Genomic DNA, 26,031 nt, shown 5'->3' with positions numbered 1-26,031 from the left:
CAATGCCTTTTTTTCCTGTAAAAGAACTAATTTTAAATTTCAATGAATAAAAACTGAAAACATTCCCTGTTCTCCCTCTTTTTATTTTCTGAATTATCTTTACTACATCATACCAAGATGGGGGGATGAGGGGGGGAAAAAATCAAGCTCCTCTATTAGGAGCTTACCACTGATTACTGTAACAGAAAGGCAACTTTTATGATAGTCTGCAATGTTCCTCATTGTTCTTAAAAATAAAAAAAAAAAATATTAAAAATCACTAGTTAGGAGTGAGAGAGCACAAAAATATCTGGAGGATTAAAACTACTAAAAAGAGACAACTACTTAAAGATAAAAGAAAGCATCGTACATAGTATAAAACCTATTGATAATGAAATAAGGTGCAGAATAATCTTTGGATACACCAACTCGCCTATAAGAATACAGTGCATGAGCAGGAAAATTACTATATAAGCTCCTAAATAATACTAAATTAGAAAAGAACAACAACAACAACACTAGAACTGTTTGCACTGAAAGTCAGCAGGAATAATACTAGGAAAAGTCTATCAAGTATATTTAATTAAGGCATGTCAATCCTACAAAGAACATGTCTACTAAAGCAGCAATGTTTGCTCTTGTCCTGTTTACTAAATCTTTAGAAATACAATAACCAGTAATCGCAGGGTTTCTGATGATATCACTGTCACATATGAGAAAGAAAACGCACAGCTACCAACTACCACTTAGCTAGGAGGCTTGACATACCTGTTTGAGGTTTCCACTCAGTGCTGCATAGATTGCTCTCTCATATCTATTAAACTGCTCCTAAAATAAACAGGAAAAAAATATAACTTTTCATTAGAAAGCATATGTTTTCTAGTCACTTTACACTTTATTATAGATTAATTCATCACAAAATGTTCCATCTAACAGTTTCCAAGAAAAGCTGGAAAATCACAGGATGTATCAGGAGCCAAAATAAGAATAGCAAGTGACTTCCCCTTCACTGGCATCCCCCTGTAACTTCTCTGAAAAATTTATATCGACCTGTAAAGAAAGCAACGTTTCTCCTTTCCCATTCAGCTAAGTCAAGATGAAAGTAAAAGTTAGTGTCAGCAATTTCACATTCAACCAAATAAAAAAAAGTCAGACATTTCCTAAGCCTGAAAAATTGATGCTGATTATGTAGATTTCTCACTACAAGACATAAATACGTTATTTCAGAAGTCCTCTTAGAAACATTAATTGCAAATCCTGTAAGGAGCAAACACAGAGGGGGTAGGTTTACTTAAAATCATGTTACAGAGTTCAGAAAAGTTCAAATTTATATATTAATATAAAGCACATCAGCATTATCTTACCTCTTCAGCCATACGCCAACAACTTATTTTCCAAATGCACCTGTATGGATTCCCTTGAACAGGCTCCAGCTCTTTTCCTACATGCAAAGAATAATTAAAAAAAAAGAAAAAAAAAAGAAGAAAAAAAAAAAGGAAAAAAAATAAATAGGTGCTATTAAAAAAAGAGAAACCAGTAATGAGGTAAAGCCTATTTTCTGTCATTAACCCAATTTCAATCCCTTCGGAACTCTTCCCAAAGCATTTTAATGCTTTCAACTGGACTGCAAGGTGCCTTTTCTGTGAAGTTTTGTAAATGCACATCTTAAAGTTACTGTATTTTGAAAGCTTAGCTGCTATCTAGCTTTGAAGAAAATAATGGTTTTGACCATAATATATCTACAATGTTTACATTTGGAAAATACAAAGTTAAGGAGAAAAGGAATTTTTATATCTTAAGGAATACAAACTTCTAACAAACATCACTGCTTCAGTGCTGCTATTCTGCATGCATCTGCATGAGGGCATGCATCATGGAATTGAAACCCACTAACAGTAGGCTAGGTAGGTACACACGAAACAAGGCCAGGACACTGGTGAAGTATGCAGATAAAAAAAAAACAAACAGGCTATCAGGATTTGAAAAGTAGGAAAGCATTATGCCTTCCAGACCCAGCTACGCCTAACACTTATGTCCTGAAGGGTAGGTACCCTGAAGAGAAGCAGGGTACTGTGTTATAAATGGGACCATGTGCAAGGAACTTCAGAACCAAGGAGAAATGTAATTTAACAATTTTCAAGTATTTTAAAAGCATATCTTCTTCTTGCATTTACATTTGCTGAACTCTAGTCCCACTATACCTTTCTGAAGCTGGATATAGAGTCCAACTTTGAGTCTGTAAGCAACAAAATGTTTGCTAGGTGGCACAAGTCAGATGTTGAGAAAATACAGATTGAAATATTATATGGAGGTGGAGATCTGTCTGGAACTCTAAGACATCTATTTCCTAGTGATTATGCTTGATTTTCAAAAAGAAAGTGACTTTAGCATGTTAAGTGGATTCAGTGAACTCATACCTTCAACTAAAATGATGTCATACTGGTTTTTACATGTTCAACAGACATGGCAGAATATTTTAGATACAAAAAAGGCTGTTAAGATGAAAGGAAAGAGCTATTTCTCTTTACCACAGACAGATATTAAAAAGAAAGCCCTCTGCCCTATTTTTACGTCTGTCTCAAATGCACTTTGAAGTAGATACCTCCATTTATGTTAGGATCATGATACAATTTCCATCCTTCTAAAGTTGCAGCTCTCCAGGCCTGACCACATCGTTTGCATAACCGCTGTGCCTGAAAAATAATGGATCTTCTCAGCAACAGACTTCAAGATAGAAAAACCACCAGCTTCTCCTTTAAAAATCTGAACATTATTAGAACAGTTAATTTGTGTAGAGATTTTACTATGCAAAAAAAATAAGCACAAAGAACTTTAAACTCAAAACAAGTGCAAGATTTCAAAGTAAATAAACTGTCATCAGTGGCGTTTTTCATTAAACTTTAGTTTTTCAGTCAGTATTTATAGCAATGTGAGCAATATGCTACAGTCTCATCTTTTCTAGCTTAAACAGCTGTTACGCATCCTTCTCATAAGTTTAGCTTAAGGTATTGTTGTTTAGATGTATAATCCATCTTCACGCAGTCATCTACTTTTCCAGTTGACTTAGTTTTCCAACCCCCTCACGCACTTCTAAAAACAGCAATCCCATCTTTCCCATAATGATATTCAATAGTCTATGCACTGCCACAAACAGGTTTAATTCAAAGCTATTTTGAATAGCATGGAAAGTAGAACAGAAACTGTAGGAAAAAAAAATTTTTGCCTACAATTCTTCCAACCCTACACCCCTGGAAAAAAAAAAAAAAGTCAGCTAAAGATTATCTAATTAGTCTGACTGGTACTGTTCCAGGATTGACAAAACAGTATGAACAGTGAGAGAAACTGTGATATGCAGTCTTGGTTTGTTTAGCCAAATTCTGTTCTTTTCACATTGGAAGGCCGCACACATTCAGCCATTTTGGGAATGGTGACAAACAGTAAATTTAAAGAACAGACAAGCAAGTTGTTCTAGCTTACCTGCTGTGTATTACCTATTGTACGGTAAATGAACAGCGGTTCATTCTTAATTCAGAGTAAACTCCAAGTATTTTAACTTACTCTTTCAGTAGTGAATAACTCACTTCATGCTTATCAGACAGTAGGGACAGCATAGCAGCAACTGCAGAACAACTGATGCTACACATTTATATTCATATTGCCCTGCAGCAACATGCTTATGTGCCCATACTATCAGAAAATGAAAAGATGTGCACAACAGTGGAACAGAGTACTAGCACGTAACCATATTCCTAAGTCTAAGGTCTTGGGCACAAAAATCTCAAGTCCCTTTTTTCCCCCCATTACTCAAATGTCATTATATATACACAGAGACTAGTATAAGGGAATGAGTTTCCAGCTGAGGCCTTTAGACAACACCACAATACAAGTATTTACATGATTAAATCATGAAAGCCACTTCACAACTGGGAATCATTATTCAGAACAGCCTTAGGATCGAACTCAGCTAAGGATTAATGCAAAGTATACACATCATATATTCTCTAAGGTGGAGGAACAAGCAGACTTATAGTACAACAGTTAATGGAGAATAACAAGCTTTTTAGAATACTCAGATAAAGTCTGTCAGAGTTTTCACTGCTGAAGACCCTGCCAAATAACAAAGGGAAGAAAACAAAAGGTAGAAAGCAAGAAAGAAAAGTTATTTTAACTAATAAGAGTAACCACTGTAAATAACTACGTTTCTTCTGATGGCAGTACTAGCCTATGGAGCTTGTGCACTGGTCCCCAGTTCTCAGTCCTGGGACACACCTCCAAATATGTCATTGCAACTGTTTGCAAAACAAGGTGATAAAATACCCGTCTCTCTCCCTCAGCTCCGCTCAGATCACATACTCAAGGGAACGTTAGAGGGGTACAGCAAGTAATGTCTGCTTAATTTAATGCTATTTCTAAGCAAAGCATACAACAAACCTCTCTCTCTAGTTAAAATTGCAAGCGAGTTCCACTCTAATAAATCTAGAAGGAAGCCTGTTTAGAGATGCAGTTGGGAAGTTCTTTGAAAAATTGTGTGTGTTTGTCTGGCAGTATTTAGTATCAAGCCACTACAGTAAAAAAAATATTGTCAAACAACCAAAGAAACCAAAAGATACAACATTTTTTCCATAACGTCTACTCTACACCCAAAATTACTTAACTAAATGCAAGATTTTATTAAAACACTAATTTAGCAGTCTTTCACTGTCAGTGCTGATAATAAATTGAAAATTAAAGCACTACAAGCCAAATTTAAACAGACAGTTTAGTACACAGCTTTTCATTAGCTTTAATAGTAAGATTTAAAGTAAGTTAAACTAGTTAACCAAGAAGATACTATAACTTTCTGCAGCTTACCTCATCTGTCATTCCTGCTCTGATGAGAGTGAAGAGATACTTCAATAACCTCGCATCATCTTCTCGGTCCAAATCATCAAGTGGCAGTTTCTGTCTTATAGGAGCATCTGGATCCTGACAGGAAAAAAAAGTCACCATCCATCCACACAATGCCTATATGCCTTTTCTGATGATTTCCTGCCCTGTTTTATAACTTTTTCATGTTGGCACAACAATCTGTACAACCCATGTAATATCTAGCATGATACTTCCCTGTCTTTCCTCTCTTATTTCTTTTATTCCTGTTCTGTCACTGTTCCTATCAGAAAGAGCCATTGCAATTTCTTTATTTACTCCACCACCTTGTTTTTTGCCCCAAAGGCTTTTCTCAAGCTAATCAATACCTCAGATCACTTCCCAATTGAATTAATCTTCTATGACTGCTTCACTGTCACTGAGACAGTTCATTACCTCTTTCCACTGGTCCTTGAGTTCCCCCCCTATTAGCTTTTACTGTAGTAGCTCTCAAGGAATCCCATCAGGACTTGGTTTCATTGTACTAGTTACTGTATAAAGACAGCACGCCCTTATCTGCAAGGGCTTCCAAACAGTTGTATAAACTTTTCTGGTTAGGAACATGAGTTTGTTTTAGACTTAAGAAGTACTAACAACGCCATTTACTTCACCAAATAGACCACAGGTACTTGTGATGGGGGGTGGGGTAGGGGTGTGGGAAGTGACTGAACGCAAACAGAAGTCCACGAATCCCAAAAGGAACTCCAGAGGTGTCCTGCCTCACAATTTCTGTGCTAATTTTCATCTTTTCCAACTTGAATGTTTTGCAATTTTTAGATAGTACAACTTTTGGATAGCAGAACTATCTAAAGATTGGGGGAAGGCTGTGAAAACAGCATATATGCTCTCTCTAACCCATTCTGAAACCAAATTTTATTTTTAAATACTACTTACCAACTCTGTTACTAGAGCTCGAGAACTTCCAATGTATGTACTTAACTGTCGCTGCTTCAGGGTATGTAGTGTGTTCTCCCTGAAAGCACAGAAATGTTTTTGGGAGAAATGGTTTCTTAGCAAGCATCTTTTAATAAGACACAAATATTGAAAGATATTTTTGGTTACATGGAATATGGTTACAGAAGACACACACTTGGTTTGGTTGGTTTATCAATGGACTGTGTTACTGTTGTGAAAATGTAATATTTCACAAGAAGTACAATATTAGAATCAATTCACATAGCTTCCATTATTTCAATCATTCATGTATTTAACTATGAATTGATTTCTACATGAGCAAACTTTCCCATTAGCATTCTCTATAAAGTCAGTTTAGGACAGAAATCCAATTTAGAACAAACACATAATTCCAGAAGCCTGTGTTCACTGGCCATTAAAACCAGGTTTATTCTAGGCATCCAGAATCAAATGTAGGGCTTTGGTCTTTTCTGCTGTAAACCCCATTATTGATAATAAAGATAACAATAACAGCTTCTGGTGAAGCTTCAATGACAGAAAGTGATGACAAGAACTTCAAGAGGCAAAAATTAAAGCCAGACAAAGAAGTGACCACCTGAGAAACGCATAAGAAGAATGGTTTTATCCAGTGTAAATAACAAGCTGATCAGCAGGTGACCATTTCTTATTGTGCCTTATTATGAAAAATCAAATCTGCATCTGGGTTAAGAATAAATTAAGTTGCTTTGATGGTTTTCCTTCCATCTTAGCCTCCCAAAAGCAGGTGGGCAGGAAGGAAATCTCAATTTTTACATCTAAGAATTTCAAGAAAAGAACGGAATGAACTGAACAACTTTCAAACATCCTTTAAGAGTAATTCAGTGTCTGCACCTGTGAATCTTATGCTTGATGGGAACACATATACAATCAAAGAAAGTCTGAACTCACCAATACACAGATTTTGCATAAAACTCAATATTATCGGAGAAGTCCCCAATTTCATCCTTGGCAATGCTCTCTAGCCAATCTACCACCAGCTGGAATAAAATTAAATTGCATTTTTAAAACAAACATGTAACAAATAATATTTTAACTGCCTTCCTCTCATCTCCGGATCTACTCGTTATCTACATGGTAACCAAAGGCGTACACATCCTGAAGACTATTCCACTTTCATTTTAAGTATTGAATATGAAGGTTGTTTAGGCACTTGATCTCTATTTCTCACTACATGCTGCAGTTACTACAGTGCCACTTAAGAGTTTATTAATCACCATCAACAGTAACAGATGCTCCAAATAGTATTAGCTCTCAGCCTTCCATCCTCTCCAAGCTAGCCTGAAAAACATTTCTGATCTCTAGAAATTAAAGAGCATTATTTTTACACATACAAAGAATAACATACTTCAGTGAATATAAAAAAAAAGCATTAGAAATTTCTGATCTTTAGAAACGGAAGAGCGTTTTTTTATGCATACAAAGAATAACACACTTCAGTGAATATAAAAAAATAAGTATTAGAAACAGCTTAATAAAGTGCATAGAGCATTAGTGTTATAAATACTTAAGTGTCTACTGATCTATTTCCATTCTCATCTCAAAAACTCCCCGTAGTACCTGGCTTTGTCGAACAAGTGAATCTTTCTGAAACAAGTTGTCTACATTCGTCTTTTCACTAGCAGCTAAAACCTATTTAAGAAAAAGCTGATTGTTACTTCATGGAAAAGAAAACTTGCCACAAAACCACGAATACCAAACTGAACACATACCAAGTCATAAACTTTCTGCAAGTTCAGTATGCTACCTCTCCCTTGCCCCTTTTTTAAAATGACACTATACATTTGTTTTATTTGGATGATCTTTTACATCCAGTTACACTAAAAACTGTAAAAATGTGATTCAGAACATAATTCACAAATGTAGGACCACAGAAAGATTCTACATAGTAGATCCATTGATTCCACTGACTGCACTCATATTATCCCAAATCCCATTTATTACTGTATACATAAAAAAGACATTTTCCAAGACCATATGCACACTTAACATGAACAAGTGGGAAAAAAAAAACCACAAAATCTGCTCTCTTGCATTAATTTAGCTTTCATTAGACTAGCAATAAAAAGGGAACAGAAGATACATTTTCCTAAAAAACACAGGTAGAAGGAAATTGGGTTTTGGCACAACAGTGTTTAATTTAATAGTGACAACCTAAAGGAGTGGGAAGCCTAGAGAAAGCTATTTTATGGCTGAGAAAAAAAGCAACTGCGATCATAAATTTTACAAAGGCAGAGTCACTTTACTTATTGTTTTGTCTTCCCAAGCATATTCTGGCAGCAAAGGCTGGAAGCACTGTATTGACATAGACAAGAAGACTACAGCTGTAACAAGAATGCTAAAAAAATTTGGATTTCTCTTGAGATAAACTGGAATCAGGACTGCAAAGGCTAGACAGCTTGAGACCACATGTTGTTCTTTTAGGCAAAGCAAAATTATCTCTAACCTATGGGAACATTACTGCTACTGATGCAACTTTTTAAAAGAAATAAATAGTTATTTCTAGTGGATTTTCCAAGTGTATGTGGAATACTTAAGGAAATAAAACATAAAGTATAGTTTATAATATTTTTACACTAGCATTTTCTCTTTAGAACTGAATATTTAAATATCCTTTTCACAATACAGGAAATAATTTAATATTTTGCTTGATAAAAATCAAATCAGTCTCATTTTTGTTTACATTCTTTCACCTTTGAGTTTTGAGTGGCTGCAATATTGAGACTGTAAAAATAAAATATAAGTATTTAGCTTGTATTTAGCTTATTATATCGCTTTAAAAAACCCAAAAAAGTCCAAGCTTACTGTGATATCAAATGCAGTTTCATCTTCCAGTGCAGACTGTATTCTATCTCTAGAAATAAAAGTGCAAAATGTAAATGATTAAAATAAAGCTCAGAAAATTCAGCAGCATGCTTAATTGAAAGCATTGAAAAATACCTTTACAAAAATGTTCTTTTAAAAAAATACTAGAAGTTGCAAAGGTAGTAAGAATATGCCCATTTACAACTTTCATTTCTGTAAATAGATAATAGACATATATATCAGCACCTAGTTCCATAAACAGATTATTAATAGGTACTTCATTGCTTCACTCCGTATTTATAAACTCATTAAAAAAATATCCAAGAAAGTCAGCTCAGTGCAAAAACATAATGTGCCTTTCAAAGGAATTACCTGTAAAGCGAGGACAACAGTCTCCAAGTTACCATCTCCTGCTTGAGAAGCCACAAGACACTGGCAGTTTTTGAAAACTTTTGCTGTCCAGGAGTTGCCCGATAAACAATTTTCCCTAGTATATTCACCTGAGGTAAATAAATTTGTACATAGTTAATATTGCTCATCATTGTATTTTTTTCTAAGCCATTACAGCAATCTTCTCATTATCCTGAATGCTTTCAACTACCAAGTTTGATTACCATCTCTTCAAAATAGGCAGATGATACTCTACACCGTATATTCCCTTAATTATTAATAAAAATAATATTAACACAGACGAGAGGCTGTAAATCAAGAAAGTAGCTTTGTTTTGCAACGCACTGTACAAACCCAGGATAAAACCAGCTTATGTTGATTGATTAGAAGGCACCAAAAGACTGGGAGGGAGAGAAGGCAACCACTGAAAAAAAAACAATAAAAAACAATCCACCAAAACCCCCAACTTTTTTTCCTATATATATCAATATCAAACATAAAGTCAGCGCTACTGGTATTTGCAACAGCATTTATGCATTTATCAGTGCCTGACAGATACCCTTTCCTTTCTAGCTCTGTTAAATGAGGAAACCCAAATTGTTGGTTACCACATAATTTACAGTATCACCAAAAAGAAATTCTATTATCTTTTCCTTTATTTATTATGAACTTAGACAATAAAGTCTTCCCCATCAGTAGCTAGTTCCAGAGCTCCTACTGCTTCTGAGAACGGCCCCAAACTCTTACGTTTTCGGAGTACCCAATTTGTCAGGCATCTATATATTAATCAGTTTTCAAGTGGGAGGTGAACAACAGATTTGGAGAAAAGAATTAGGTGTACCATCACAATGCAAGAGAGGCGTGTGATCTTCTGTTCCCTTCTGTTACCTCCCAGAAAATATGAAAAGAGTTCATGGCTGCTAGGAGCCACTGGGCTGATCTCAGGGTACAGCTGAGAAGCAGCATGAGAGCTCAGGGCTGTCCCTCCACCCCCATCCCAAGCCCCATCAGCAACATCCAAGCCAATCCTTGGAGCAGCATCCTTCACTCAACTTTTGTAGGTCCTTGCCAACATACAGTCAACTTCCCTCAATTCCACATGGCTTAAAACAACTACTCTATATTCCATGATCTTGTATATGGCATCCATATTCTCAAACGGGTGGAATGCAAGAGACTTTCTTTTCTATTTCAGATTGGAAGTCCACCATCTCACAAAATAATCAAGTTCACTTTATTTTCCTTCTCTTGTCTGCTTCCCACTTAGGAACACAATTGTGGTACACACCTCATTGAAGATCTTGGCATTCTCCAACACAGCCCCAACAACAAATTTGCACAGAACAGAGCTAGCAACCTTCTACCAAGAACACATTCCCTTAACATAGACACAGGTATGAAGTCTCTTTAAAAAATTGTCTCTCTCTTGTGTCAACACTGATAGAAGCATCATAATTTCTTCCTTCCAAACTGTTAGTCCCTGCTGATCCTGAACTGTCAATGAACAGTCAATCAAATAAAAAACTGTGTCTAAAAGCAGAGATACCTTAAATCTAACATTGAGCTCTCTACTGCCAGCTTGTTAGTAATGTAGCAGAAAACTCTTAAAGCGCCATAATACAATTATTTATTTATACCCGAGAGAAAGATGTACTTTTTAATCCAGCTTATTATCATTAACAAAAAAATCTATACATCTGCTTATGTTTATTGTCACTTGACACTTGCAGCGGAATGGCAGCCAGATGACATTTTTAGTATTCAGCAAGCTACACAATGGGTATTCCTGTGCCAAAGTAGTGTATGAGGAGAGAGATGCTATTCAGTGCTAGTGTTCAGTGACTCATAACACTGCAACCAGCTGGAAGATGTAAAGTATCTACGTTAAGCATTGTGACTTCTCAGCTTAAAGAAAAATAGCAATACTACTTAGGGAAGGGATTGTAAATAAAAAACCAAGTGAACTACTCACCTCACTGTTACAAATGCTTTCATACTCATCCACGAGATCAAAAATGGTCGTGGATGTATGCTTCAGGAAGGAATGCAGAAAATCTGAGTACATGCTCATAGTAGCTAGAACAGATTTAAGAAGAAACAGCCATATCAGTCAGACACAACTTGGTAACAAAATCCAACAGATTACAAAAAAATCCTTCTGATGACAAGTCTTCTCATCTTTCGTAAATCTAAATGAAGACAATGATGATATGAACTATTTATATCCCCTAAAGTCAGAAGAACTTATCAGCTAAGATAGTAAGATACACAGAAGCTATAAGGTAAGTCAAATAATTTTATTTTACTTTTTAAAGTAAACTTTTAAAACTTTTGCTGTAAACCTGACGTCTGCAAAAGTTTTAACAGTAAACTGATTAGCATATCTCCACAAAACTAGTCCAGTGTGCATCTTACATCACCAGAGCATGTCATTTGTGCCATCAGGTTCCACAGAAGACACAAACTCTCAAAACTCCAGTAACTGGAAAAGATTAACTTTCTGAACTTTTTAAACTAGACTGTTTTTGACAAAGAAATATCAGCAAAATAATACAGAAAAAAAGGAACACAAATATTTATATCCCACAAATAAAAAAAGTGATCAATTATTATGAAAAGTTCAGATTGTCTCACCAGCTTCCCCAGGATCATCCTCACGCAACAGTACAGCGCTCATAGTGACATCTTCTGTCATATTGGACATGTCTAGATTTTCAAACATTCCTGTCTGCTGCGGCGAGAGTGCCATTGTCCAGCTACTTTCATCCAACTAAAAGTATAACAAGAACATAAGAAAAATAAATAGCAATCTCAGACTATTATAAGCCTAGCTCCAAGTTTTTTCATCCTATACGAATGGTATAAACAGAGTAATTCTAAAAATTAATTAGTGAAATAACTGACTTTAGATAAGGTGGCAACTGTGCCTTTAACTCTGAAAAAGATTAATTTTAATTCGGAAAAAGGAAATTATTATTTTTTTTTCAGAAAATAACTGAAGTAGAGGCTAATCTAATAAGACTGTCTACATTATCACACCATGTATTGCTTTTCATCTTAAAACAAATAAATAACTCTAAAGTTTCATATTCCATTATGCTAAATGTTTAATTAGTATTTTGTTGTTCAAATTAAAAAAAGGAATAACACTGACTAGGTTGTAAAGCAGCTGTGAAAAGTTAAGCAAAATAGTTAAAATTTTAATCGGAACCATTTACCAGTCTTTTAACCCTCTTGCTGAATTGCTCAAAACAACTTGATCGAATGAAGGAATACATGTTTAAAATAACAGCAAGTATCAGAATATTAAAGGGGGAAATAAAGACATACCTACATTTTGTGGGGGGTATTTCAGGGGAGGTATTTGATTACACGTCTGACATCAGGGCAGCAAAATGGCCAAAACAGAAGATAGACTGTACATATATTGCACTGACAGGACAGCTTCCTATGGCTGCTCCCATGACAGCAATTGCTTTCTCAGCAGCAATTAATGCTATACAAAGACCTGGAGATGTGCCACTGGTTGATTCTTTTTCCAGACTCTTAAAAGGGTCCCACTCAAACAAGTACAAACAGGGAACCAGATGACATTGCTGTAGCGGCCTCAAGCATATCCAAAACTTTATGCCCCAGTTTCTACCCAGAGTATTCATCTTGTCTGACTTCTCTCTGCCATTATTACCCTCTAGCCAACCAGAACAGAATGCTATAGCACTCCAATGGTGGAGTAAAAATAACAAGAACCTCAGTTCCAGTAAAATCATATCAGGTCTCTGTGGGAAATACAAAAAGGGCTGACGAGTGTTCTTATCTATTAGCAAGTAAATTTCCACAAGACATAATTTTAAGCCCTTTTTCCACCACCTTCCTGTGAAAGCCTTTGTCTAATCCCAAATGTCCCCCCTGCTAATCTAAACTGGATTCAAGTCAGAGCACTAAATGCTAACCTAAAATGCACTCCACTCACAAAACACTAGTTACTGAATGACAAGAGGCTCTGAATCAGTGGAAAAGTGCCACTGCTAAGAGCTGTATACATGTTCATCAACTAGGCCCCAGAACCTGGTAATTTAAAGAAACAAATGGGCTGTAATAAACTATAGAAACAACCAGAAGGGAGAATGAATTAAAATGCACATACAGAAAGACATCTTAACTTGTTTTGAGTTAATTTAAAAAGAAATGGAGATAAAATACTTCAGACGTGCCTACTGATAACTTTTTTAATCAGTGTTTTTCCAAAGACATTACAGTAGAATTTAATTAACGTCATCTGAAAAGTTATCAGAAGAGCTTGTTCTTTGAAGTCCCAACTTTAATATCCAAGTGAAGCCTAATACTGGAGAGTGCTAAAATAAGAAAAATTCTGAAGGTTTAACTTGCTGACATAGAACAATTGTCTTTGAAGAATTTATAAACAAGCAAAGTCAAGATTTTTGTAGTCACAAGATGATGTTATAAGGATTAGCTTAACACACATGGTGTATTCAGCAAGTCCTTAAAACCCTCTATTATGCCTCACTGCATGTCACGGTTTAAAGCTGGGCTGGCGATCAATGGGGTGACAGATGTCGCAGAACATCACAGTAATAAATAATACTAGTAGCAAGCAGCAATAGTAGTAACAGCAAGCTCGTATCACCCACAGTTTGTCCTTGGTGCAAACAACCCCAAAACTGTGTAAACTCATAGTTTCTTATAAGTCGCACAGGAACAAAAGAGAAAAAGGTGCTCTAACCATCTTACCATTGACAGATTGCCAAAAAGTCCAGAAGTTGGTAGAATCAGAGGAGATTTCTCTCCTGTTCCCAGGATGGCAGAGATATCTGATGGCTTCATGAAGCTTCGATTTAGCGCAGTAACTGAGAGCGCCTTTTCTGAAAAGAAAAAGTATTTAAGGCCACTATGCTCCATCAAGGAGCTCCAAAGGAAATCTTATAATGGAGACTTCAGTATTTATGAGATCCTGCTCAGTCACGCAAGAAGCAGACAAACCAATGCGATGGAGAAGTAACGTGCTCCTGTCCATCTTCATTTTCCTTCCATCAGAAGGCTTGTACCAAACCCACAAATGCCAATTATAAAAGAAAAACAAATATGAGGCTGAACAACACTTAGAAATAAGGAGGTTAATTATCAATAATAGAACTTAATAATCTACACATCTAGTTACGCAAGGGTTATACAAAACCCCTGTTAACCAAGCCTGGAACACACCCAAGCCAGTGTTCCAAGCAGGGCATGTATAAACATAAAGACAAAGAGTATCTATTGTCATTTCAGTTCTTCCTCACATGCAGCGGCATTCCAGAGATGTTTGAAGCCAGGCTGAATACAAATGTATATATGCCCCAAATATGTGACACACCTTCAGTTACTAAAGAGTTCATTGGTACGCTCACACCATGAGCATAAACAGCAATAAATCTCCAGACACTCCTTCTTGGAAATTGGTCTCCAAACCCTTAAAGCAAAAGGCAACCACAAGTCTGCTCTACCAAGCACTACATCTGCTCCAGATACTCCTGCACATCAGTGCAGTGGCTAGTGCTCCCAGGAATATCTGACCCACATTAAAAACAGAGACACTGCCTTGCAAGATGATAAACGTCACATCCTATGACAACAGGGAGTTCCACCACAACAGACCTTCACACAGCCCGAAGACTACAGAACTTGTACCAAGACAGTAGCTGCTTTGGTCCCCTTATCAATCACAAACAGCCTGGGAAGACATCTAAAAACATTGGTTGCATCAAGACAGTAACAGCCAAATCATGAGCTGTGTCAACAGTGGTAAAGAGGGAATGAGACATAGTCCCAATGTTTTGTTAGCAAATTTGGAGAGAGAAGTGCCTGTACAACCCTCAACAGCAGTTCTTGATACCAAGACAGCTTCAGTCAGCTTCAAGATCATTAATGTTTCATGGTGGGCGTTGGTCTCTTTTCCCAGGTAACAAATGATAGGATGAGAGGAAATGGCCTCAAATTGCGCCAGGGGAGGTTTAGATTGGATATCAGGAAAAATTTCTTCACTGCAAGGGTTATCAAACATTGGAACAGGCTGCCCAGGGAAGTGGTGGAGTCACCATCCCTGGAGGTATTTAAAAGACATGTAGATGTGGTGCTTAGGGACATGGTTTAGTGGTGGACTTGGCGGTGTTAGGTTTATGGTTGGACTCTATGATCTTAAAGGTCTTTTCCAACCTAAATGATTCCATAGTTATTGGAACATCCCCAGACCTGAAGATCGCCAAGAGCATATCTCGTCAGATGTCTGACACCCTGAATTTATAAGGGCACAAGGTCATTGCAAACAGGTACAGGGACCTTAGAAGGCTTCATATCAATAGGAAGATTTGGTTTTCCATGCATCAGTTTCACACAGATCAAGAAAGCAGAAGAATCAAAGGTTTCTGTCCCAGGGTTTATGTCCTTGTATCAGAACATATCTTGAATCACCACAAATAAATTTTCCCTAAACTCTTGAGACATGAAAGTCAGGCATACTGAAGACCAAAGAGACAAATCAATGTCCAATCTGTAGAAGTAGAATTATGGCTACTAACGTTAACAGTCTGACTTTGAAGTTGCAGATCAAAGCATATAAATTGTTAATGGGTCATCATTCGCCTCTCCTCCATGGTACCAGAAAACAACTGCTATAAACCCCCCTACTCATATGATAAAACACACTCAAGGGTTAGGAATTTACAGGGTGGCAGAAAAGAATCATATACAGTTTCTAATACCCCCAAATCCACAATTAGGAGGAACTGACATCAAAGGAAGCAAAAACTTTGTCCTCAGGAGAGGAGATAATGGATGCACTTCTTAAAAACACTTTAAATGTTCCACTGTAGGAATGGGACTGTACAACAGGAACAGAAACAGGAGTGAAAATGCTGATGCTTGCTTTCTTGCAGAATCTTCAGACAGTTTGAAAGAGAAATAGCTCTAGCCTATGTGGCAGATGACACACTTGAGACTCTCAGAAAATCTGTACGATGCAGCGGCAGAGGTAAAACAAGAAAGCCAGGATGCCAAGGAGAAATGCAGAGTGGTAATGAAGGAGTGCAGAAGTCTTTGGATTAAATAGCGCAGGAATGTCAAACAGCAAACCTTTTGTAAGGACTGCCTGTCCACTCATAATGCTGTTTGAAGAAAGTTTATCACAAATCATAGCCACACGTGGATAACTGTCAGCTGTGTTTATAGAAGTTTGCAGAGAGAATCATTATTCAGAAACCAAAAAGTCTCCTTCTGAAGTCTGTTAAAAAAATAGATGGTAGGTTTACAGAGAATATGCTGTCTAGTAACATTTCCTGATGTAACATCTCTATGCTGACCGCCCATACAAATGAACAGAACTGCTCAACATTAAACCTTCTTGATCAGAGTATTTTGCATCTGCAACCTCTACTTTCACCTGACACCAATTCTCTGTATTTTTCGGGGCAGCTGCTGCAAAAGCAAACGGTACACTACCTCTTACTGAAATTCTGTACTGTTGAGCTTTCTGAAAACAGACAAAACAGAAACTTTATAGTGACAAAATCATGGCAAGTTGTTAGATCAACATGCTAACTGAAATAAAGACCTTCACTGAGGACAGACAATGGTCAAGATGGTATACGCGTGTTGTAATTTGAAGACAAAAGTGGGAAAAAGAGCTACTTGATTTTGAAGTGCTCTCTGACCATCACAGTATGACACACAATGCTTCTCTCTTAAAACAACTAACACATCACCCATCTCCAAGCAGTCCTGAAAGGAGGATGTGGAGCAGCAGAAGGTACAACCACCCTCTTGGAACCTGATGGAAAACACAGGCTAGATGATGATGGAAAAGAGAAATCCCTTATATAAATCCCTGAGTAATGACAAAATAAAGACTACAGGACAAGGAACAGGGAGGTAAGCCCTGGTGATGACATAGAAATGTAAGGAATGGGCATGTTTATTCCACTCACAACTAGTGAGGAAGGCTCTAAGAGGATTACAGACCTTTTCACAGTCTGTTTAGTGTCAAGTCAACACTAAGAACAACTTGTAACTTCACTGCGAAAGCCGTCAATGCTGACACACAAGTAACTTGTGCTCAAGATGGCGGCTGATGCTAACAGCATTTATCTTTTCTGCTGGCTGCCCAAACTGAAGCCACTAGATATTATATTAAACAAGAACAAGCAGAGGCTACACAGAACTTGCCAGAAACCCTGAGAAATCATGAAGAATCAGTCTCTCTGGAACTATCTTTGCATCAGTGCCAGTTTGGGAATAATCCCCAACACACTCCCAATATGTGTCAGCTGAAGCAGAACATAGAGGTTAAGACTGGGAGGTTTCAGGGCAACCTGACCCTAGCCACCATGTGTGGTTCCACAGCCTTTCTAATTTCTTCTCCTGCTAGTGGAGAGGGAAATCATTTACCAACACAACCAATAAATACACCTGGTAGAAAGGTCAGCAACATAACTAACCCACCACAAAAACAAGGATGGAAAAATACCTGAAGAGATACCACACAACTGACCATCTTGAAGAACTAAAAGCTACTGCAAAACCAAAAGAAGATTGCAAAAAAGAAGAAAGCACAACAGACTAGACTGCTGCCTAGTAAGGCAAGAATCAGTTTCAACATGGTACTTGAGAAAAAATGAAATGATACAGGACATACTCTTGTGCCAAACCAAGAAAATGAAGCCCAAACACCCTCTAAATACTGAAAGGCAAAAATCCATTGGTGTTCAGTAATAGTATAATATATAACATATGAACATAGATGTTACTGTTGGAAGGAACCTCTGGAGATCACCTGTTCCAACCCCCCTGCCCAAAGCAGTGTCAACTAGAAAAGGTTGCTCAGGACCTTGTCCAGTCAGCTTTGATTATCTCCAAGGACAGAGAGTCCACAGACTGTCTCGGCAACCAATTCTAGCATTCAATCATCCTTACAAAAGTTTTTTCTTATGTTTAAACAGAATTCCCTGTATATCCGATTGTGCCTATTGCCTCTTGCCTTTTCACTGGACACCACCAAGAGCCTGGATGTCTTTTTACTCCCTCCCACAAGGTATTTATGCACGTTGACAAGATCCTCCCCGAGCCTCTTCTTTCCCAGGCTGAACATCCCAGCTCTTCTCAGCCTTTCCTCATACATCAGATGCTCCAATCCCCTAATCAACTTTGTGGCCCTTCACTGGACCCACTACAGTATGTCCATGTCTTTCTCATTATGAATTGTTATCAATTATGAAGTCCAAGTGTATTATTCCTTTAACTAAATATGAAAGAAAGTAGTCTTACCTGTCTGGAGAAGCACTGAACTAGGAGTTCGGGAAATCAACTGTCCTCTGGGCGTCATGTTTCCAATAGTGTCATCCAAGGATGTAAGAACTGATTAATAAACAAGTTAAAAAACACTCTCCCAAACATGCTTTCAGCAATATTCAAAACAAGTGTGAATACTTGGAAAGGAAAAATATTTTCCTGTAGCTCAAATATTATGAAGATTACACATCTTGTCTTTCAGACTAAAGCAGAAAGTCACATTCATAAGCCTGAGTTCAGCCACAAAATTTTTCACCAGAAGCTTAATAGCTGAAGGGCTAAAAGCGACACTGCAAAGTAAAGTTCAGAAACCTGAGCACAACAGGTCTGGGACTCCTCGCGGCTCAGACCAAAGAGAATACTTTTGCCCCATGAGGAACTGCTTTATGCTACATAAACCACAACAAGAAAATCTGCGACTGAATGCATTTAAAAAAAGTTCTCTTGCAGTTTCAGCATGCTGATGACTTTAGGCTGTTGCTCTACTTTGCCTCTTCCTGTCAGCAATGAGGTTCAGTGCTCTAGGTATGGTTTACTAAGAAGCAGTTGTGTAAAAGTTTCAGTAGCCTATGCTATATCAGCGTCCAAGAACATCATGATTCTTAGGAACGATATAATCAGGGCCAATATCTCACAAGTTTTATTCTGCTTGCAAAAAAAAGAAGGACGAGCAAATGTACGGGATTCCTTTGCTATCATGACCAGAAAAATACCATTATATTAGCTATCAAATTACATGGTATTTTTTTCTTATTGTAAATAAGCGGGGGGAAAAAATTCTGTGGAAATTTAAATCTATGTCTGTGCACTCCTCTTGCTATTACTGTGGATGGAAAGCTAAGATACACTGAATAATCACAATACTCTGATGAAAATACATGCAAAAGAGCATAAAACTATACAATTAAGGTATAATGGAGTGAAAAAAACCTCATTTTTTTCAAAAACTCAGGGATGGAGTCAGCTGTGGCTCACATAGTTCTCTGGGCTGATGTCAACCTGAGTTCATAAGCCCATGAAAAACTGTAAAACACCACTCTACACAATGTGATGGCACAAGTTTAGGAGATACGCAACGCAACATCCCTGCAATCATATTTAACCCACAATCGAAGTAATCAATCTAAATATAGTCAAGAATTGACTACACAAGCATTTTGACAATCTCTTACTTTCCCTGAAGTCTACTGAATAATCTGTTGTGAGCCATCACTACAACAGCTTTGACATGGTTTCAGACTACAATGGGGGGAAAAGGAGGGGAGAGAGAAAATTCCATTCAGAGGAAAAACTATTCTGTGAAAAGGCAAAGAATTGCATCTTTTGGCTTACCCCTAAGTTCTTCTGTAAAGGCCAAATAATGTACCATGTTGCTGAAAATATGGTAGTTTTCTAAATGAAACTCATCCAGATTTCCTAGTCACACTTTCAGTCAGTCATTAACATCCCTCCCTACTAGTTTTTAGATATTGCAATCATAGTTTTGGTTTTGAACTTTTTTCCTTCCTCATGCATGAAAATACCACACATAAAAGAAAACAAGACTACAGAAGGGGAAAACGTGAGACAGTTCAATAGCAAAATTTTGACTGCAGAATACCTCACAAATCAGATAATTTCACATTATATTAATATATTCCTCACTTTAAACAGGTATAAAACAGAGCGTAACTTGCTGTATATTTGAAAACTATTCTCAACATGCTCAAAATCAAAGCAGTGGTAAAAATACATGCACCTTGTGAACACAGCAAGCAATGATTAAAGAGAAGATAAAAAGTCTTTACAGAAAAAGCATACTAGAAACTCTTTTCCGAGAACTTTGCTTCCGTCCAGGTCTGGCCACCTCTGCATCGTAGGGGGATGACATGTCTGCAAAACCATTTCTAGACAACAGCAATATAGAGGCAAAGTAAGCAACTGAATCCGAGCAAAACACACAGCAAGATTTTTTTTGTCGCTTCAAGTAACTCCACTACTGGGACACTTAAACAAAGCACAAGTCACCTCTAAATCTAGTACTGATGTCCAGTTTCCTCTGTAGAACACCTAGTGTTGCTCATCAGCTTGGGAAAATGAATTTGTCTGAAAACCCACACTTTGTTCCTCCCACGCCACAACAGATGTTTTTTTATTAAACAAAACCAAAAAGCTAGTAAGAGATGCAACAGTATGAAATTCAATTTTGAATTAAACAATTAAATTGGAAGAACGACATTATTTCACTATTTTTTTTCTTCAGATACACAAAATCACCACAGATTGAAAAAGTTCACGTGCCTTGCAGAAGGGGAAATAAACGTTAACGATAACTAAAATGCAAAGGAGAAGCTACAGGTGGACTCTGAAGGCCACAGCTGCGACTGCCTAAGCAGGCCTGTCTGTAGAGCACCCTGCACAGGCCCGGCTCAATGACTCCTGCGTAATTAACAACTTCAGTTTAGTCTATAAATATATTCCTGAGAAAATCAAACAGATTTAAAGCTCCAGGTGACATAAAAGCCTTTGATACCCCTCAGAAACTGCTCCAGCGTTACTGCGTTTGCCAGCCCGCACCGCGAGCACACCGCTCCCCGCTCCTCCCCCGCCGCTACAGGGGATGTGTCACAGCACATCACACCCGCGGGGGTCCGCGCTCCCCCCGGGCAGGACCAGCCACCCCCCGCCTCGCCTCGCCTCCCACCTCTCCATGGCGGCCTCCGGCCAGCCCCGGCTCGACCGTTACCGCCTCCGCCAGCGCCGGCCCACGGCCCGGAAGGAGAGGGACGAGCTTCCGCCCGCGCCAGGGGGGGCCGCCGCACTGAGCCTGCGCCGCTCCGCGACCATCGGCAGCGCGGCCTGGCCGGGGAAGGGACCCGCGTATTGAGCGCCGCCGGTAGCCTGGCCCCGGTGAAGGACGGCCGGGATGGGCTGAGGGCTACGGAGCCCCCTCAGGCGGCGGGGCAGGCAAGGCCGGCCCGGCGCCGTGCGGAGGCAAGCGAGGTCGTGGTGGTGGTGAGGGGTAACGGCCCGGCCTGCCCTTCCCTGCTCTGCCCGGGCGGCAGCTGCTGCTGGGGAAAGGCCGCTCTCCTCTCAGTCCCTGGGCCGAGGGATCCCGAATGAATAGACAAAGCTTAAAGAAAAGGTAGTTTAAATGTTTCAAATGCTGTTCAGGTTATCTCAATCCAGAGAGACGAACTAATCTAATGCTTAAAATATTTCCTCACACGCTCAGCTGGAGCAGCGTGCCTCCTGCCCTTTGCTTTGTAAAGATGAACCTGTTGTTCACCAGTTCACAAACTTGCGGCTGTTTCCCTTCCTTTCCCACTTCTCCCAGGGTCACTCAGGCTACTGGCACCAAGAGGTGAAGTAGTAACCACTATGCAGTGTCACTCAGCCCTGGGAACAACTGACAAAGTTACGAAACTACCTCTCCCTTCCCTTCCCAAAATAGATTTTGCACTGTTTAACTACAGGAAAATAGTTGTTACTACTCCAGCAGTAGAAGTGAGTGGGTGCTACTGACAGTTCACTTACTTGCACTCCAATACAAAGAAAACTGCTTAAACTGCATTTTTAGTGCAGACGGGCAAGTTCTGAAAAACTTTTGCAAGTACTCAGGTGTATCTGGGGCTACAGGGGATACTTCGAGCAATTTAGGCATTTAAATTCACCATATAGAAGGACGCATCTGAAAATAGCTGCAAAAGGCAGCAAAACTAAGATATGAAGTCCCACAGCTTGCTTCAGATGCTGATAAAAATGCCGTGGCAGCCAAGCTTGGTGTCTCACTGAAGCTGCTGGAGAGCCTAACCTCAGAAGGCTTCACAAGAAGAGGAAACCTGAGAAGCCTGATAAAGATCGGGTATGCAAAAATACAAGCAAGCAGAAGATCCTTAGAGTAGATTAGTCACCCAGGAAATGTAGTTATGGATTTTAAAAAAAATGTAGTCTACATGGTAGAAGGACATCATGAACGCACAAGTGAAGGCAACAACCTTCGTTACGGCAGAAAACTAGAAGAATGTTAAAGGAACGTTATATATCCTAATTCAGTACTACATATTTAATAGACTTTACCTCTCAACACATCCTCACAAAACAGGATAGTTTATTGTCTTTGTAATGCAGCGGGAAACGCAGAGTAATGCACAAATGAATAGCTGGTTCGATTCTTTGCCAACAGCTCGCACTCTTAGGCTATTCCTTTCTCAGGGCAGAAAAGGGTAAACAAATGAGATGTAATGATGACAGAGAAAATGCTTCCTTTGCATGCTGCCTCAAGTTGATTCAAAGCAATGACAGATAAGAACAAAGCAGAACAACTAGGCTGAAGAGAAATTAAGAGGGCAGCATACATACTTTAAAAAAAACCAAAACCAAACCACACAAACCTGTAAAAGAATATAAAAGATTTGGGGCCCTTGAGAGAATTTGTCTTAGTATATACAGCCTCTTTAAATGCAGGCTGGGTAAGCACCTTAGAGGCTTGAAGTTGGCTCCAGTAAGGAGGCAAGGGTGGGGAACAGGGCAAAAACCTGGAGGTGTGTTTTCAGGCAGTATTTTTTGACTAGCATCCCACTTCATATTTATCTAACAGGAGGAAAAGAAGGGCAAAAAGAGAACTGAAAGTCTCATGCAAGCATCTTACACTTCCAAGAAGCAGAAGCGAATGCACATTTTTCAGTCAGTGATATAAAGGACTCTGAACTTATAATCAAAAATTATAAATCCATCCTAAGTTTCACATATTTGCATCAACACTGATCCTAACCGCAGCCATGTTGTCAGAATATCACAAGGGATAGTAACGCTCCATACTTAGAGGCAGGACAAGCAAAGACAACTCAGTAGCTAGCACAACTAACACAGAAACACAGCAGGTTTATTGCCAGTGCCTGATGACTCTGCTCCCTACAAGCTTTCTGTGAAGTTAGCAGGGTTTACAGAACGTACTAGGTTGAAGTCCAGGATATACTAGATTAAAATAAAGCAAGTAAACTGACTCAAAACTCCAATCACCCTGTACAAAATATGTTCTAATATAGACAGCTCACAAATCAAATAAATTACCCTAATGTATTGCTAAGCTGCAAACATGACATCTGCATGTACAGAATCGTAGTCGTAATTCAGAACTATCAGAAGCAAGAGCATGACAAAGTGCTTGGGCAATGTGTGATAGCAGCACAACTGCATTCAGTACAAAGAAAACCGTGGAACCTATGCCATACCTTGCCTTTTTGTAAGAGAAGGAAGAAAGCTCAGGTTTTAGCCCATCTTTTCTTAGTTGAAACACATTCCTGGAAGTATGTAATTTTTCACTTTTTAAAATTGAAATGTAAGGAAACTTTTTTTTTTAAACCAATCTCAAGAATTTAAAGTGTTTCTATGTGCTTGCTTAGTACTAAAACACCTGTGTTGACTCACTAATGTTTTCTGGGAGTCTTACCCTAAACAAATTGACTCCTGTGCCTACTCCTACTCAGGAAGCTCAGCTAAAAACCCCTTTTTTATTAAAAAGGAAAAAGAAAGAGACAAATTTGTAACTGTCATTTTATTTGTGTCTGAAAATCATGACAATAGTGCCAAGGGTCTTTGTTGTATTGGGCATGTTACAAGCAGTAAACCCCATTTATGAGAGCTGGGTTTTCCCATGTAGATTTTTGTACTTAGTATGGGAGTGAAGGTACTAGATTTAGAAGTATAAGGTAAAAATGCCACATAGTATGAAAAGGTAAAGTATACCGACCAAAGGAGGAACTATAACTTTGACTATAATTTCACTTAGTATTCAAGATTGCAGAAATGCCCCCTCCCAACAAGTTTATGGTAGCCAAAAGACATAACATGAATTAATTAGAAATTACAATGTCTTTCAAATGAAGTAGTTCAACCCAGCCACAACCTCAAAGAAAAAAAAAAAAAAATCCTGGTGGCAGTGAACTTTCTTAAAACAATAAAGCTGTAGAGCTTGTTGTTCAGCAGAACTAGTATTTCTTGAGGCTGAAGTGAGTACAGTGGAATTGCGAAGACATTCCTTTCTCCATTCACAAATCTCTCCCTAAAGAACATCGCATTGAAAACAGGAAGCCACCCTCTGCTTGATGATTCAAAATTCTGAAAATAAATGGTTTTGGAGGGTATTTTAAAAAAAATAACCAAACCAAAAAAACCCAAACAGAAAAAAGCAGCAAAATCCACATTTATCTGTTGTTTGAAGCCCAGATACTGCAACATTGAGAACAAAATCAAGACTACAGAACGACTTTGCTTACAGTTCCACACTAAGAATGTAAAGTTTGCAACAAATATAATTCCAGAGTTTTACTTTATAGAACAGAGAAGTTACATTAGGTTTTAAGAATCTGCAAGTTGTTCATAAACCTTCCAAAGAAAAGCATAAGGTACTTGAGACTCAGAAATAAAAACCTAATTTCATTAAGAGCTCTGCCTCTCTAATGGGACCTTAGAGAACTACATACAACTGCATTTTCACAGAATCACAGAATCAACCAGGTTGGAAGAGACCTCATGGATCATTGAGTCCAACCGTTGCCCCTACACCACCCTGTCAACTAGACCATGGCACTAAGTGCCATGTCCAGTCTTTTCTTAAACACATCCAGAGATGGTGACTCCACCACCTCCCTGGGCAGCCCATTCCAATGTCTAATAACCCTTTCTGAAAAGAAATTCTTCCTGATGTCCAACCTGAACCTCCCCTGGCGAAGCTTGAGGCTGTGCCCTCTTGTCCTATTGCTAGTTGCCTGGGAGAAGAGGCCAACTCCCACTTCACTACAACCTCCCTTCAGGTAGTTGTAGACTGCAATAAGGTCACCTCTGAGCCTCCTCTTCTCCAGGCTAAACAACCCCAGCTCCCCCAGCCGTTCCTCGTAGGTCAGACCCTCCAGACCCTTCACCAGCTTGGTCGCCCTCCTCTGGACTCGCTCCAACACCTCAACATCTTTCTTGAAGTGCGGGGCCCAGAACTGAATACAGTACTCAAGATGCGGCCTCACCAGTGCCGAGTACAGAGGGACGATCACTTCCCTAGACCGGCTGGCTACACTATTCCTAATAGAGGCCAGGATGCCATTGGCCTTCTTGGCCACCTGGGCACACTGCTGGCTCATGTTTAGCCGCCTGTCGATCAGCACCCCAGGTGTCTTTCCGCCGGGCCGCTTTCTAACCACTCTTCCCCCAGCCTGTAGCGCTGCATGGGGTTGTTGTGGCCGAAGTGTAAGACCCGGCACTTGTTCTTGTTGAACCTCATGCCGTTGGTCTCGGCCCATCTATCTAACCTGTCCAAATCCCTCTGAAGGGCCTTCCTACCCTCCAGCAGATCGACACTCCCACCCAGCTTGGTGTCATCTGCAAATTTGCTGAGGGTGCACTCAATCCCTACGTCTAGATCATCTATAAAGATATTGAACAGCACCGGCCCCAGAACTGAGCCCTGGGGAACACCGCTAGTGACCGGCCGCCAGTTGGACTTTGCCCCATTCACCACCACTCTCTGGGCTCGGCCATCCAGCCAGTTTTTAACCCATTTAAGAGTCCACCCATCCAAGCCCCGGGCAGCCAGTTTGTCCAGGAGGATGCTGTGGGAGACAGTGTCGAATGCCTTACTGAAGTCTAGATAGACTACATCCACAGCCCTGCCCTCATCTACTAAGCGGGTCA

General features: G+C 39.0%; 1 protein-coding gene across 4 annotated transcripts in view; it reads right to left on the bottom strand.

Moving 5' to 3' along the window:
* The window catches only part of NUP107 (nucleoporin 107), a 32,328-nt gene extending 11,214 nt beyond the window's left edge, over positions 1 to 21,114 (bottom strand). Inside the window, exons 1-15 of one of the 4 annotated variants that reach the window (XM_068400671.1) lie at positions 21,050 to 21,114; positions 20,167 to 20,252; positions 18,343 to 18,432; positions 13,780 to 13,910; positions 11,665 to 11,800; positions 11,003 to 11,106; positions 9,013 to 9,140; positions 8,641 to 8,689; positions 7,396 to 7,467; positions 6,727 to 6,815; positions 5,779 to 5,857; positions 4,831 to 4,944; positions 2,582 to 2,672; positions 1,344 to 1,420; positions 748 to 807 (exon numbers count right to left, since the gene is read on the bottom strand). In XM_068400671.1, the coding sequence (XP_068256772.1) occupies positions 748 to 807; positions 1,344 to 1,420; positions 2,582 to 2,672; positions 4,831 to 4,944; positions 5,779 to 5,857; positions 6,727 to 6,815; positions 7,396 to 7,467; positions 8,641 to 8,689; positions 9,013 to 9,140; positions 11,003 to 11,106; positions 11,665 to 11,800; positions 13,780 to 13,910; positions 18,343 to 18,432; positions 20,167 to 20,252; positions 21,050 to 21,057 (1,314 nt within the window). In that variant the 5' untranslated portion in view covers positions 21,058 to 21,114. Of the gene's footprint in view, positions 1 to 747; positions 808 to 1,343; positions 1,421 to 2,581; positions 2,673 to 4,830; positions 4,945 to 5,778; positions 5,858 to 6,726; positions 6,816 to 7,395; positions 7,468 to 8,640; positions 8,690 to 9,012; positions 9,141 to 11,002; positions 11,107 to 11,664; positions 11,801 to 13,779; positions 13,911 to 18,342; positions 18,433 to 20,153; positions 20,253 to 21,049 lie in introns of those variants that run through there. The other 3 variants (XM_068400670.1, XM_068400672.1, XM_068400673.1) reach the window with 3 other exon arrangements.
* Between the last annotated feature and the right edge of the window lie 4,917 nt (positions 21,115 to 26,031).

The sequence above is a fragment of the Nyctibius grandis genome, chromosome 5 (assembly GCF_013368605.1).
Source record: "Nyctibius grandis isolate bNycGra1 chromosome 5, bNycGra1.pri, whole genome shotgun sequence".
Lineage (NCBI taxonomy): Eukaryota > Metazoa > Chordata > Aves > Nyctibiiformes > Nyctibiidae > Nyctibius > Nyctibius grandis.
This window is presented reverse-complemented; position numbering and strand designations above follow the sequence as displayed.